Source organism: Blastomyces dermatitidis (genome assembly GCF_000003525.1).
Source record: "Blastomyces dermatitidis ER-3 genomic scaffold supercont1.4, whole genome shotgun sequence".
Classification (NCBI taxonomy): domain Eukaryota; kingdom Fungi; phylum Ascomycota; class Eurotiomycetes; order Onygenales; family Ajellomycetaceae; genus Blastomyces; species Blastomyces dermatitidis.
This window is the reverse complement of record NW_025544777.1, coordinates 4,933,082-4,947,896: the sequence shown is the minus strand read 5'-3', so window position 1 is coordinate 4,947,896 and position 14,815 is coordinate 4,933,082. Positions and strand designations below refer to the sequence as shown.

Genomic DNA, 14,815 nt, shown 5'->3' with positions numbered 1-14,815 from the left:
AGAAATCGGAGGAATCTGCCCCCAGCAAAGCAAGTTAGCTGGCTCCACGTTTGGTGCACTTTCTCGCCTTCTGCTCAGGTACCAGCCAACCACCGTTCGACGTGCCCTGGACGAACAGAATAGCTGCTCTGGCATGCGATGTCCCCTGATTTGTTCCTGGACTGATGAAACCGGTGGCTTTTCCCGTTTTCGCTGAATCGCTGGGCAGAGCCGCTGCCAAGTGGGCGCCCCTCTCTTGCACCCCATCAACCCCCCCTTCTACCGCTTTCAACCCCCGTCATTCCTTCATTCCCGACATCAGATGGTGGGACACTACTACTGGGTCGGTCACTGGGTGGGTGGCGCCAAATCTTACCTGTTGCTGCTGCTGCTTTGGGTTTGGGCCGATTGCAATGCGTTTGGCGGACTACGTTTTTCCGAGGTCCTCGCATGTAGCTCACCGGTGTGTGCCGTTCGCAGTACGCTGTACTCCGTACATCTGTAATTATTAATACTACTACGAAGGATTGAAGTATGGCAAGTCCCATACTGTCCTCTATCACTTCCAATCGTGTGTCTGCATATGTACATGTACCTCAATGTCTATATGGTAAATGATTCCCTGAGAACAGCTTGATATTTGTCTGTAGATGTAACATCCTGCGGAGTAAGACCTCTCACTATTATTTGAATTACTATTATTCTATCCATACATAAATGTATGGATTTGAATGTAAGGTACAACCATTTATATACAATGTACACACACATCCAATCCATTCTCCTCTACACGGTTTACGGGCGAATGAGAAGTTCAAGATTGATGCTATATTCAATTCTTGTCATTAACTCTGATTAATCGTGTTCATGTATCCCAGTACAGAGTACTCGCCAGAATGAGCAGCTTTTCTACTCTACAAGAACAATGTTTTCTATTGAACTATTTGCTTAATAGATAGAGTGAGAGACTAATAATAAATGTTTCACAGCAATGATCTCCCAGCACAGGTTTATTGTATGGTTAGTAGGGCTCTATACAACTAATGTCAGGAAGCCAGGAACGAAAATATAGTAGTGGTTGACTGCAGTAGACACTGCGAAGACGAACAACAAGCTTCGTGCTTTTTGTTTAGTATTGGAAAAGGAAGGTGGTTTTCATAAATCATATCTTAACTCTATTGCATATCAGTCAGTCTAAAGATAGAAAGAAAATGACGTGGAAAAATGCCACGAAAGACACGCACATGAGTTTGTATGTGCTTTTGCATTATCTTGGATAAACCAGCTGCAGTAATGCCTTTGTAAAAAATGAGTTACTGTGCCCTATTTATTTCGATAAATAAGCTCCACGGCCGCGATCCCAGTACACCAATCCAATCCAATCCTTCATTAACTTCCCCCGGCTTTTAGGGCATATCTGAAAACCCAAGGACGTCCCCATCTTCATTCCAAAGAGCGCTTCTATATACATTGCTTCCTGGACGGTGCTTGTCGTGTAAAAACAGGTGATTTTCGCCGCCTGATGGATGTGGCAAGCGATGACGACGGTAACCAGTCAAGTACTCTGTACATCACCTCAGCGATCGAAATGCCTTGGTCTTGGAAGTAGGTTTCTGATATTGTGAAAGAAAGGCTCCCAGTCCGTCCCCCTCAATTCGAGGCTTATATGCTGGGCCCGCTCCGGAGATTTGAGGTCCCGCTATTTGTTCTTGGCAAAGGCTTGGGCGACATCTTGGTTAGATAATAATAGAAGGAGATAGTTTTAAAGTTAACGTTAGAGAAACATGCCATAGGTTCGGCCCCGAGAAAATATTCTCCGGGACATTTTTCTGTTTTCGGTATTTTCAAATGTGCCTGGGTCATCTCGAAGGTCAAACGGGAGAGTAATATGTCGTACCGGTGACAGGGGAGGTTGCTGAGGCGCTCATGACGCGCATTGTGGATGTGGGAGAAAGGTTCGACTCCCATCTACAACAATTATTATTATAACGTTACAACAATAGCGTTAGTCGGTTGTTCTTCTTGATGAAAGAAACTTCGGACGCTTATGTTATACTTACCAATCCGAGCTTGAGGGGTAAAAGAGGGCCATCCGAGAGGATTTGGGAAGCTCGACCGCTGGACAGTCTCTAGACAAACTTTTGCAGAAGCGGTGCTCGTAATGAGCGCGATTTTTCTTCGCAGACGAGGGTTCAGCTAATGGTGTGACTTTGCATCTTTTGGAAGGGGAGGGGAGTCGAAGCCGGCCTGGCACTTGGAGTAACGATTGGTGAAACGAGAAGCATCTCGGCGGTGTCCCAGTGCTTCCCAGGGGTGCGTCAAAGAATGCCATGTTTAGACGCGATGACACAACGCGTCAAGTGGATGAAATGAGGATTTACAGCTGTTGACTGACTTCGCAATGCAGTTATGTATGAAGATGAAGAGGGCGGGAAAGGGGCTCTCGTTGACGGAAATTCTCGACATAGAATTCTCTAGCCATTCAGCATTGGGAACGGGATTGAGGCGTGGATTGATGAGATGAGAGAGATCCATGGATGACAGCTATTTCTTCTCTTTTCTTTCCGTTCACCACACGAAGAGCAAATTCTGGAGAAGAAAAAACTACGCGGAAGCTATAACACACTGTGATCGATTCAGAATTCTGCCAAAAAGAAGAAAAAAAATAACTAACTGGTTATTGAAATTGAATGAAGTTGCGTTATTGTCAGTCCAGCCAATATCTCGCTCTTCCGTAACCAGGGACCGATCAAGTTATTATCGTAGCACCAACCACTTCCAATCCGCTCGACATCTTCCCTCAGAATTTATTCCTTGGTGGTGATTGTATGCGAAACATCAACCGTCTTCATGATCCCACGGCCGGTAAAAGAGTGAAGCGCGCGGTGGTGCGAATGCATCGTTCCTGGCTCGTCTGCTCGGATAGCAGTTTCAACCTTCATGTCTGATTGTGCGTGTGAGGCTAGGATTTCTTGCTCAGATCCTGCATCGTTAAAGCTCCCTTGGGACCCAGCTATTTTGGACCCTGTCAGTGTGTCTGTTCCAGCAAGCTCGCAGTCATAGCTCCGGCTGCCATTGCGCGACATGTATTCGTTCGATATGCGGTTGAGCAGCGCGGCCAGGGATGGGAGACAGGCGCAGATTATTCCGATGCTCACTTCCGCGTTACTATGTTTGTCGATTTCATTTTAGCTACCTAAAAGATAAGTTGAGCGGGTTGCACTTTATTAATTGCTTACCCCCAGAGATTGATTTGCATGAACACATAAGTCTGGTCTTTGGCGTTCCCCTTCTGAACAATCAGGACCAGTCTCACAATGCTCGACGCACAAGCCAAACCACCAGCCCCCAAGATGCCAATGACGCGGATTTTCTTCTTGAGAGACATTTGCAGCGAATGGGTCAGGAGAAGCGGCAGGACCAGGATCGTCAGGTCGCTCACGACGCTGATAATTGCATCGGCCAGAATAATCGCGCGTTCATCCAAGCAGGATCCCTCCGAATCCTGGCCCATCCAAAAGTACGAGATGGGCATGCAGATGCGGACCTTAACGATGATCGCGGGGACATAATATGCGAGCAGGACCCCAAAATATACGTATATGAACCTTACTGTCTTGCGGTAAGGTGCAAAAACTCGGGTTAGGATGAGGAGGATGGATGCCTTCGTGAGAAATGCGGCCGGCCCGTATATGACCATTGTTCCGTACACGGTCTATTTTTGTTGCTCGATGGATGGCGGTTTTATGTCATTAGTATCTGCGCACTACACCCTGATGGGTGATATGATACTATGTGTCTGATGCTATGTTTTTACGTACCTTGTTGAACGGGACAATGTCCGACTTCGGGACATCCCATTGGTGATACCCACCACCATATTTACCCACTGCAAGGATCTGAGTCAGTCTACTGAATGGAATAAACAAATGGGTTATATTTCAGGGGAATACGGACTCAGAATCGCAATGATGGAATATCCAACTCCGAGAAACTAAAGAGCTAAGTCAGCTATATTGTCCCTGTGGCTTAACAGACGTTTTGTGGATGACCGTACCCAGGCAAGAGAACAACACCCTTTTTTATATTCGTTAGCTCCTATTTGCGGCAAATTATGAAGGTCAGGACAAGCAGCTGCAGCTTACAGTCTTCCCTTCCGAACCCCCTATTAACGTAGACTCGAACGTACATCCGCAAGAAGAAAAATATCGACGTTAAGGAGATGCAGAGCCCCTGCGTGACGAGATTCCATACATGCAATGCCTCCTCCTGCCCGTCGAAGTTGGACTCGATGCCCAATGGAGGCGCCAGAGCTGGTTCCGTTGCGGCGGCCATTGATGCCATATTTCGGGTTTCCCCCGTGGTTTCCCCTTCAGAGGCTACCTGGTATACTGCTTATCTCTTCTTTATTTGCCTTCTTACCCCTTTCTGTGCTTCCTCTTCCTTTTCTGATCCTGCCCTCGTCGACGAAAAGTGTTAAACGAACGGCGAAAAGCAAAAGTACTTTTCAATCAATAACCCTCGATCAAACCATATACTTCCGAGTCAGACAAATCATGAAAACTCAACAAACGAACCAGAAAAGGGAAATATATAAAAAGAGGGGGTGGGATGGGGGGGGGGCGGGGATTGGCTGGATGGATGGATGGATGGATAGATCAGGAGAGGCTCGCCCGCCGGAACAAGATGATATATAGCAAGGTTTAGTCGCCGTTGCTTGATCTCTGTCCTTGAAACAGTGTGATTTTATTTTTTGCTGTCTCCCTCGTTTCTCTTTGAACTCCGTCCGGGCCAGTCTCCGTCCACACCTAACAAAAATTCCGATATTGATCCCACAATTTCATTATCAGCGGTTAGGTTTGCCAACACGGAAATAGAAGTGGGAAAAAAATATCATTGCTCTGTTATGTCTGGAGGAAATGAAGAGTGAGCCTGTCCCCTTCTTATCTTACATCTGAAAAGGAGGAGGAAATACCGTTTGGATCACCGTGTGTGACGGCCGTTGCCGAATGAGTAAACAGATTAACACCAATCCTTTATACTTATGGCTAATGCAGGTATGTTTTGTACATGTACATACCTCTCAGAACGACCCCTCAGTCCTTCTCTATGTTTGTCTAAGCGGACAAACTGAATATAACAAGATGCCAGGGTCTGGGCACGCGGATCATACATTGAAATGTGCATGTATTTTTGTTCCTTTCTTCCTATTTGAAATCGATATGATCGAATTTGGCTATGAGCTACTCTCGCTACATTGAGGGTTTAACATGGTGTTACCTCTTGTGCTGCGTTGTGCTAGAGGGGAACCCTGTGTAGGTCTTTTGATGTGTTTGCGCCTGAACAAGAAATGACCCCTGCGTTTTGTTCCGAGTCCGAATAGAATCGATGGTTAACTACACATTCTGCCTCTCCTATCATGTGCATCCGTGAGACTATGGGTTAAGGCTTTTTTTTTTTTTTTTTTTCCTTTCCCCGTCGCTATACCGTGTCCCAAGACTCGGCCTTCTCCCACTTTGAGGGACCCGATTAAGAACTCGATGGTCTGAGCTTGTACTAAATTAGGGTGTGGAACATGTGTAATAGCAGAGGGCCGTTAATTCTGCCTGCTAAAAGCCAAGTAAGCGACGGCTTCCCTTCGCGCCCCGCATTGCCCAGTCGTGTCTCAAGGAGGAGGGATAAAGGGGGTACAAGGGCCGGCAGAGCAAGACCAATGACCAATGACCAATGCCTGCTGGGAAAACAGCTACAAGGAGATACAAAATACCAGGGCCAAGGGGGTTGAGATACAAGATCCAGTGCAGCTCCGGTTACAAGTGCAAGGTCCGCCGGGGACCTGGTTTTGGCCGCGTTGGATACAGAATTTTCGAGTTCCCGGGAAGCCGGGGTGCTTTGCCACGACGGTGGAGTCCGTATCTATCTTATTTTGGGCTCCGTCATGTGTGGCCCGTCTCCCGTGATATGGGATATTTCTGAATAATGAGCGCCCATTAATAAAAGGCCCAGGTGCGGAGGTGTTCAGGGCTGTAGCTGCGTGAGGAGTTATTTTATGTGTTACTGCTGGTGAGAATCTACAGGGACATTTCTACCTAGCATAGAATAATTGACTGAGCAAGATGCGAGCGAGTCCCTAGGTATCGGTATCTTTCTGCTTGCCAACTTGAGAAAGCAATTGACAGCACTCATAACATCATAGATACATATATGCCATGTGCATCCAAATGCAATATTGTGCCAAAGACATCTTTTTACTTTCTTTATCCTGCAACTCATGCCTGTTATCCGAACAAATACTCCGCCACTTATAATAGAGTTGGTTTCTCATGTGTTTATCCATTCTCATTATAGGGCTAGGGGCCTAGGGCTGACTCCTAAACAACTGACACAATCTGTCTATCCATTTATATATATATATGATATACATGAACCAGCGTTTTCCCCATCCACTTAACTGCCGCCTTTTCCCAGCCCTTCCATTCGAAACTCCATCGACATACCCGAGCGGAGGGGTCATGGCATGTCCCTCCCAAGAAAATTGGTTATAGTTTGATGAAAACGGCATCAAGCCCAGGTCGTCCGGTCAATCCGAAATTTTGTTGCATAGCCAGCCCAGACAGGCTGGATGGGTAACAACTATATAGGTAGATATTTGAAAATGCACCAACCAGGTGGGCGTCCTCTGAAACCGTTGGGCTAGCGTGCGGGATAAAGCAAGCCTGTACTGTACTTTGCTGGGTATGGACTGTACAAGTTACCTAGGTGTCTCCATGTACAGTACATTACACGTATAGTAGATGATTTATAATACTCATATAAAACGATAGTTTTCATAGTTGGGGTTTTATGCTTGTGACACCTTGTTTTTTGGTCGGGTATGTACAGCTCATACAAAATCACTACAAAATCACTGGCAGGGTTCTGGGAAGGAAGAGACGCGTGCGTGGGTGGGTTTAATTCGCGGGTGTACTGGAGATGTATATCTGATGATAAGAGAGTTGTTGTAATTAAGAGCAACTATTGCATATTGAGCGTCTTATTAAATGCTGTGGGCTTAGCCACAATAGATGTACTGTGGGGACCGGATGATATAAAGGCTATACGCTACGCATACTATTTCCTTCTGATAAGTAGATTTACAATATACATGTTTGCGGCTTCGGTATATTGGATTGCAGCTGATGATGTAGGGCAGGGCTGAGTCATAGGGGGAGGTTGGCGATTTGAGAAGTGTGCAGCTGCGTAAGGTTTAGAGTAACAGTAGTTTGATACTGTGTATACTCGTTCAAGCTTGTAGGGAGGAGATTGGAAATCTTGCTTTAATCTTTTCAGGTGAAGAAGGGTGGGAGACGCGGAGAGAACATGGACTAATATGGATGGTATCAACACTCAAGTCAACTTAGTGAGGGTAAAAAATATCCCGAAACTGCCGTATAATTGTTAGGATTACTATCCCTCTCCGAAAGTAAACTCAAAGTGTAAGTCAAATCATTTGTGAGTAGCCAATAATTCTTCGGAAGATGCAGATAAGGAGAATGGAGATCCTGAAAAGCTCATGAAAATTGGATATTAGAAATTCGATAAAAAAGGGGTCGTGGAGCCGAAAGCTTATCAAATTACTCTGCATTCTCTTCCCGTTTCTGTATGACCCGTTTCAATTTAAAGCGATGAAACACACCATCGAGGATGTTCATTTAGACAACCCCGATCAGAAAATTGCAATTGCGTTTGGCGGCGAAGAAACGCCACCAGGCATATTAAGGGGCACTGACGAGAGGAAGAAGGTCCATCTGCCCAGTTCATGGCAGGTGCGTGATAGTGCTTCGAGGTCGAAAAGCTCTCCTATATGGTAAGTAAGGTTAGCATCTTCACCAAACCCAGGGACGTGGTGATGCTCCAAACCAAATAAACAGGGTAGATCTGTAGATCATGAATCCTTGGTTTGCTTACCGATTGGAACTCCCCAGCCTGCAAGCAGATACTCGTGCAGGAAGATATCTGGGTTCTGCGGAGGATAGACCTGGAAGCGGAATACACCATGTCAGCCAAGAGATCATACGCATATTTATTTACCCTTATAAACAAGGCCGTTGTAGATCTGCTTAACGATCAGAAACGCACTCACTTCCCAGCTGATAGCATCACCTGCAACGGCAGAGAATCCAGTGTCCCATAGCCAGCGGAGCATTTCAGTAGTAGCTTCAACGCCCGCATGTTCCGGCTTCGGATTCACCGAGTATGCCCGTTTTTGATCATCGGTCATCACATTGTCCCACTCATTGGTCACCCCGATCCTAATAAATAGAATATCCCCACGTTTGAATGTCAGGTTACAGTCAGCAGCGATCTCTAAGATATCCGATAGGCTGATTTGATGGGTTGAAAAGGTGCTATATTTAATCCCTTTCTTTGAGGCGTAGGAGGCATAATCAATGAGAACCCCACGGCCTAAAGGTAAGAGGCGAAAAGAAGTACGTTAGGAACGCTTTTGCGAATTATCACAATGCTATATATAGACCGCGTCAAAGAATGTGGGGAGCCCTACCTGTAATTCCTTGACGAGCCCAGTATTGCATCCCGATGCGATCGTTTGATCGATTGAGTATTTCACTGGCAGTTGTTCCTCCATAGAAAACTCTTTCCGCGGCCTTGCCATCGGTGGCAGTCACTGATTGCGAAAAATGACGTAGCCCGTCCCACTGGCTGCTTTGTTCTTATACACCTGTTAACTAAAAGGTACTCTCAACAAAGACATGCCACTTGTTAGGTAACGCACGAGGGTTCATGATGTAAACATCATCAAAGGCAAGACCGTTTAGAAGGGAGATGATATGATGCTGGCACGGTTGTCGGTTTAGATTTGCTAGTTCAAGCTTCGTCATCTCCCAACCAAGGGTCACTCGCATGCCTGTTTTGATTTCTGCTGCTGCTTCGGAGACGACTGCTGGAGTCAAAAGGGAAAGTTTTCCCATCCCTTCCTCCGGGCTCCCCGGCGTGCCTACCCATACCTGGCGAGGGTTTGGGAGCTCGTCGAAGGGGGTGTCGAATGGCGATGTCTGGGCCATGGTTGCAGGCGTTTGTTCTTTGGCAATGATATATATTTGTGGTCGATGAGATATATTAAGAGTGGGAGAACTAAAAATCGAGATTGAGGTTTGTCTTAATGTCGTACAATCCCACTATGTGCAACATCATGGTGTGACACAAGGGAATCAGGCCCAGGCTACATGCTGGTTTCGATTCAAAACAATGACACTCTCAATACTTTTATATACTCGAGCAGGCTCTTCAAGATTGATGATGAATGAGTGGTGAGATTTGTTCCCTAGGAGGTGATTAAAATGCCCTGAGGCGTGCTCCAAGCGAGAGGATGATTGCAGAACATTTATTGTGGTAATAATCCCATTATTCGAATTATCTCTATAGCAAAAGAGTACTTCTTGCCACGAGTTTTGCAAGAGACCTCTCCCGTATATAACGGCATTATGCTCAGAGACCTGTCACGTTAGCCCGTTAGATAACAAAGCAATGGTGTGATTGAATGCGTTGAGGGTTCTGTTATTCGGTTTTGCACCGTCGAAAACCACAGATAATCGTAGATAGAGGCATTCTTCGATTCTCAATTAGTTCAAGAAGGAATAATTCTATCAGCCACTGATAAATGCCACATAAATATATGGCCAAATCGGGGGTGGATAGACTCCGTAGAACGGGGAAAATTACATCCTCAGCATGTGCATTTCCATATAACGGGCAGCTCAGCAAAAAAAAAAAAAAAAAAAAAAAAACTGGCGAACGGAAGAAATCATCTCCAACGACGAGACCATCATGCTAGTATTAAACACGATATTCATTTCCAGACTGCTGTTCCCGATATAAATCGGCGGTAAAGGGCTAAGCTGCAGATTTTCGCTTGATCCAAGCCCAACATCACCCACGCTATCAGACCACGCGAGTATCACAAACTCAGGTAACCCAACAGCCTCTGATACTCGGAGAGTTCCGGAAAGTCACAATGCAGCTTATTTCCGGGAATCAAAGGGGTTTGGAAAATAAACAACGGAAATAATGCGAACGATCGCGAGTCGGCAATGCTCCTGTGGTTTGGATGATCTTGGTTCAAGCCAACACCGGAAGTTTAGGGGCTGAGCTGCTGAGTCATCAGGTGCAAGACAAAAACATCGCCGACATTGCAATTGTCAGGCTTCCCACAAATAGATTCAAGCGGGTTGGCAGATAGCTAGAGCATTGCTTCCCACTTGCCCTAGCCGTCGGTCTATCCAAAAGTTATGATCTGACTGGCGGGGGGGGGGCATCTGCCCTGGCTAATTTGGCATAGTGTGCTGTTCCGTCGCCGATATTTAGCCAGCGATCAATCAGCTCGGCCAAGGCAACAGATAGATACGTTGACTGGCGTATGTATAGACTGCAAACCTCCTCAGGCGATGCTGGCAAATTGCTTGATGCCGTTTCTACCTCCCGCGCCCGGGAAAACCACCGATGGGCATGGTCCGGGTACAAGTGAAGTTAGGGAACGATATGCAAAAAAGGGGCCCAAGTTCTCACTGCATCGGAAACTTAAAACACGAAAAAAATTGAAGACTTTCTTTGAAGCTCTTCTCTTCTCTTTGTTTTTTCTTTCCGTTTCTTTCATTTTCTTTCTTCTCTTGTGAATATTCAATTGAGAATTTCCACCCAGGTTGGCGGTATGGAGATGTGGTGGTCCAGGCTTGCGCGGTAAAGGAATATATCCCAAGGCGGTGCAATGGCTGACAGTTGATTACACAGAAACTCGTGGCTTTGATGACCATGTATCTTGTAACTTCTGACAGTTACTAGGATTTCCTTTTCATTTCCAAATCGGTCTACCTATAGGATTCCCTGCTATTCTTGGGGATGGTTGGTCTTACCAGCCAAGTCTAATGTTGCGAAATGTATAGCTCGATACTGCCAGCTTCTTTTCATCAATTATCTGTCTTCCTCTCGTGCATTCCAAATGGTTCTCACATCGGGTTCTGAGAACATCTCATTCTCGTTTTTCCTTTCCTTTTTCTTTTTTTTCTTTGGTCCCTGGCATGGTGATCTTGAAGCGCTGCTCGGGTATTGCAGAGCACAAGCAGGAGAGACATATCCCGTACTACATCTCAACCTGCTTGATCCTTTAAAACAGTCTACAATTGCCTGTGTCCTTATTATTCTCTAGAACATTGTTCTTCACCTTTCTTTGAGTGGACCTCTCGGGCTTTTTTTCTGTTGGCTTTCTTCCTTGTTCTTGTCCCCACTCCTCTCCCCTTTTTCATGGTATTTAAGTTTTAAGACCTTTCCTTCTCCCTCCCACTAACTCCAACTTCACTAATCACTGATCTCTTCAACCTTGGGCTCAATATGGCAAATTTCGGAGCACAAACTAGTCGATATAATCGATTAGTGATAGTGTTCGTTGCTCTAGGGTCCTTCGTACGTGATATTGTCTTTCCCTGATATCCTAGCGCTTCACTGTACTTTCAACGCTGGCTTGAGCTAACCACTCTGCTTCGGATATCCTTTAGACATATGGCTACTGTGCGTCTGTCATAGGCAGCACTATCGGTCAACCTGGCTGGTACGATTTTTTCAAGCTCCCATTGCAGGGCCAGCCTGGTTATACCACGGTCACGACCAATGCGATTGCTACTGCGAACGGAGTCTTTAGCGCTGGAGGCGCTGTTGGGTCTCTGTTTATGATGTGGTCTTGCGAAGCCGTAGGTCGCAAAGCGAATATCCAACTTGGGTCGTTCTTAGCTGTACTAGGTGGTGCTCTACAGGGAGCAGCGGTTAACTTGAAGTATGGCTGACTATTTGGCAGCGGTGACAGCTCAAAGCTAACTTTAGAGGTAGGATGTTTCAAGCCGGTCGATTTGTCTCTGGTACTGCAATTGGAATTCTCGTCACCGTCTGTCCAATGTATCTCGCAGAGATGTCGAGCCCCTTTGTACGTGGCTGGTTGGTGGGACACCATCCAATATTCTTGGTCTTCGGCTACATGCTCTCCAGCTGGGTTGGTTATGGGTGTTACTTTGCAACAGCAAAAAGCCCCACTTTCGCCTGGCGGTTCCCTCTGTGTTTGCAGACTCTAAGCCCCCTAGTTTTGCTGATAGGGTCCCCTTGGCTTCCAAGATCGCCCAGGTGGCTAATATCAAAAGGGAAACTTGATGAAGCCTGGGAGGTCATTCGACGACTACGGCAGTCAAAAGAAGATCCAGACAACTTAGTGGCGAAGGAGGAATTTATCCAGACCAAAGAACAGCTCAAACTTGAAGCCGAAAAGCTTGCTACAACAGGCCATGGTGTGTGGACTGCCGTGTTCAAGAAAAAGTCTTACAGAAAGCGGATGACCATCGGGTTTTTGACGCAGTGGGGTGCAGAGTTTGGCGGCCCCCTCATTATTGTGAGTTTCACCACACATGGCAAACTTGCTCGGTAGCTACGATTCATTGCTAACGCCGCGTTTAGAATAACTATGCAGTACTGCTGTATCAAAACTTAGGCATGACCGGCCATATGCCGCTTCTCCTTAGCGCACTATGGTTAACCACCGCAGGCCTTATTTATAACCCTGGCGGAGCATGGTTGCATGATAAAGTAAACTCTCGAAGAGGCATGTTTCTTGTTGGTTTCATCGGGATCGTCGTGACGACATCATGCTTAGCAGCCATGACCGCCAAGTATGCCGGCACACTCAATCGAGTTGGCAATGGTTTGGGGATTTTCTTCATCTTTTTGTATCTCGCGTTCCAAGGGTGAGTTTGTCGTGGTCCTTCGTGAAACTTATCAACTAATCACTCATCTCAGTACCTTCTGTGACACTACCATGTACCTATACGTGTCTGAAATCTTTCCCACGGAGATTCGTCCAATTGGGATGGGCTTTTCCCTCTTCGGCCAGTTCGCATGTAAGCAGGCACTTGAGGATACACAAACTCATACAGCCTTAGCAAACTCATTTACTAACGATTGCGCAGCGACGATCATTCTTCTCCAAACCGCTCCAATAGGATTTGCCAACGTAGGCTGGAAGTACTATCTCGTTATTATTTGCTGGTCTGCATTCTTCATCCCGGGTAAGTTAGGATATCCATTCTAGCTGACGAACATCTTATCAGTCGGCCCACACCCAATTAAAATCATTTAGCGCATAGCATAAAGAGCGTGCTGACACGAATGAATAGTTATCTACTTCTTCTTCCCCGAAACCGCCCGTCTGACGTTGGAAGAAATCGCCAAAAACTTTGGAGAGGAAGTTGCGATAGTCACTCCACATGCAGCAGATGAAGAGAGAAGAGCGCTCGACCACAAACTTCAGAGTTCTGGTGTGACAAGATCGACGACTGCAACCTCTCAGTCGGATTCGGATGCTACAGAAGCTGCTGAACAGCGACGTGACACAATGTGATACAGGTGGTTTCCCTGCATTATCCTGTTTGGCCCCTTCTTATATTTCTCAATCAACCAATTTTTCTTTTTTTGTTTCCCCTATGGCACTAATGGTGGTTGGCTGGCTGCCGTGGCTTGATACATAGTTGCTAAATGCTGCCGCCTCCCTTGTGCCGCCCCCGTTGCGCCTGTTGTTGCAGTTGTTTTTGGTGAGTGTGAAGGTAGTGGTGATAGCAGGGGGTGTCGTTGATGTTGTAGCCTATCCTGTTCTAATTAGTATGTCTATTTATCCATTGGAAGGTAAAGCGAATGGCTATAATCTACATTGGCTGGTGTTTGTTTTGTGATAAGACTTACCAAACTTTACACGCATATTTTAGACCGAATCATATTCTAGAACACGCGACTGACCACATATGCAGAATGACGCATGTTCGAATCCCATGATCTTGCATTCTCGGGTCGTTATCACCACGCGCGGTGGTCTATGCTAGGAGGCTCGTGTCTATATCCTGTACATGGCAAATGTTGCATTTATCCAGATAGAGATTATAAGATTCAGATATCTATAAATGGAAGAAACGAGTTTCGTCCTGTATGGGGCTTCGTCGCAATATTAGTTATATCTAGGCTTTAGTGAGGAACCAACACGACGTGTGCAAGCACCCGCTGACTATGTGTGTTCTCCTATTTACTTTTCCCGAACACTATGCAATGGCAGTCTGAATCAACTCTTGTGAGATCTGGACTGGACTTTGCTGTACACGTTGGTACTCTGTCCTCCGTATATCGTCCTGATATACATCAAACCAAGCAGAACAAGATGTAGTGATTTGTTTGTACTATACCTAGGGTATGACCGACTATATACCAAAACTCCTTTACTTATCCTCACGTATGCAGTTGAGTTTACATTGCAGGATATATTATCTGTACCTAAGTACAGTTCATATACAGTTAGACATATGTGCTCCCCAGATATGCAGCCCCTGGATCCCCTGAAAAGTAATGCAATTGTTTATTTGTTTTATTTCTTATTTCTTATTTTGTTTTTAAGTCTTTTCTTTTCTTTTCTTTTCTTATCTCTTTTTCCCTTTCCTTGTTGTACATGTACATAGGACAGTACGGAGTAATAAGGGTTTCAGTCCGTGGCCAGCTAGGAATGTTGACAGGATGGAGGATTGCACAGCATATCTGAACGTTGAGACACGGGAGATGCGTGGGTGCGTTTGCCCATTTAGAGGAGCGAACTGTGCCGTTCAAGGCTGGTGTTGGTTTTGTGCATTTTCCTATCACCTACGCACTGTTTTCATATCCTAGATCGCGGAAAGCTATATTGTTGCATAATGGTGTATGTAGATAAATGCCAACAGTCATCCCTATCTGAGATTTTGTTCGCATACAGAACATCACATCGGCACTAGAA

General features: G+C 45.8%; 5 protein-coding genes across 6 annotated transcripts; 1 reads left to right on the top strand and 4 right to left on the bottom strand.

Annotated features, from left to right (window-relative positions):
- Positions 1-34: 34 nt before the first annotated feature.
- On the bottom strand, positions 35-527 carry BDCG_04500 (uncharacterized protein; the record flags this gene model as incomplete). Its single annotated transcript, XM_045420160.1, has 2 exons — positions 35-258; positions 356-527. 2 exons carry the CDS (start codon positions 525-527, stop codon positions 35-37), a joined length of 396 nt encoding a protein of 131 aa, XP_045276318.1.
- A 1,508-nt stretch (positions 528-2,035) lies between these two features.
- Positions 2,036-2,311, bottom strand: BDCG_04499 (uncharacterized protein; the record flags this gene model as incomplete). Its single annotated transcript, XM_045420159.1, has 1 exon — positions 2,036-2,311. The coding sequence occupies one exon, from the start codon at positions 2,309-2,311 to the stop codon at positions 2,036-2,038; it is 276 nt and encodes a 91-aa protein (XP_045276317.1).
- Positions 2,312-2,786: 475 nt separating this feature from the next.
- Positions 2,787-4,323, bottom strand: BDCG_04498 (uncharacterized protein; the record flags this gene model as incomplete). The annotated part of the gene is made up of 6 exons (XM_045420158.1): positions 2,787-3,147; positions 3,219-3,694; positions 3,801-3,868; positions 3,937-3,973; positions 4,037-4,056; positions 4,125-4,323. 6 exons carry the CDS (start codon positions 4,321-4,323, stop codon positions 2,787-2,789), a joined length of 1,161 nt encoding a protein of 386 aa, XP_045276316.1.
- Positions 4,324-6,928: 2,605 nt separating this feature from the next.
- BDCG_04496 (uncharacterized protein) lies at positions 6,929-9,734 on the bottom strand. Its single transcript, XM_045420157.1, has 5 exons — positions 8,753-9,734; positions 8,522-8,689; positions 8,102-8,424; positions 7,927-7,996; positions 6,929-7,818 (listed from the first exon to the last, which is right to left on the bottom strand). Exons 1-5 carry the CDS (start codon positions 9,039-9,041, stop codon positions 7,685-7,687), a joined length of 984 nt encoding a protein of 327 aa, XP_045276315.1. The 5' UTR covers positions 9,042-9,734; the 3' UTR covers positions 6,929-7,684.
- Positions 9,735-9,945: 211 nt separating this feature from the next.
- Positions 9,946-14,808, top strand: BDCG_04495. 2 transcript variants are annotated; one of them, XM_045420155.1, is made up of 7 exons: positions 9,946-11,433; positions 11,526-11,800; positions 11,854-12,403; positions 12,469-12,755; positions 12,808-12,908; positions 12,978-13,076; positions 13,185-14,808. In XM_045420155.1, exons 1-7 carry the CDS (start codon positions 11,362-11,364, stop codon positions 13,406-13,408), a joined length of 1,608 nt encoding a protein of 535 aa, XP_045276314.1. In that variant the 5' UTR covers positions 9,946-11,361; the 3' UTR covers positions 13,409-14,808. The 2 variants fall into 2 exon arrangements, with proteins under 2 accessions (XP_045276314.1, XP_045280904.1); XM_045420156.1 differs by having other exon boundaries at positions 11,526-12,403.
- The last annotated feature ends 7 nt before the right edge of the window (positions 14,809-14,815 follow it).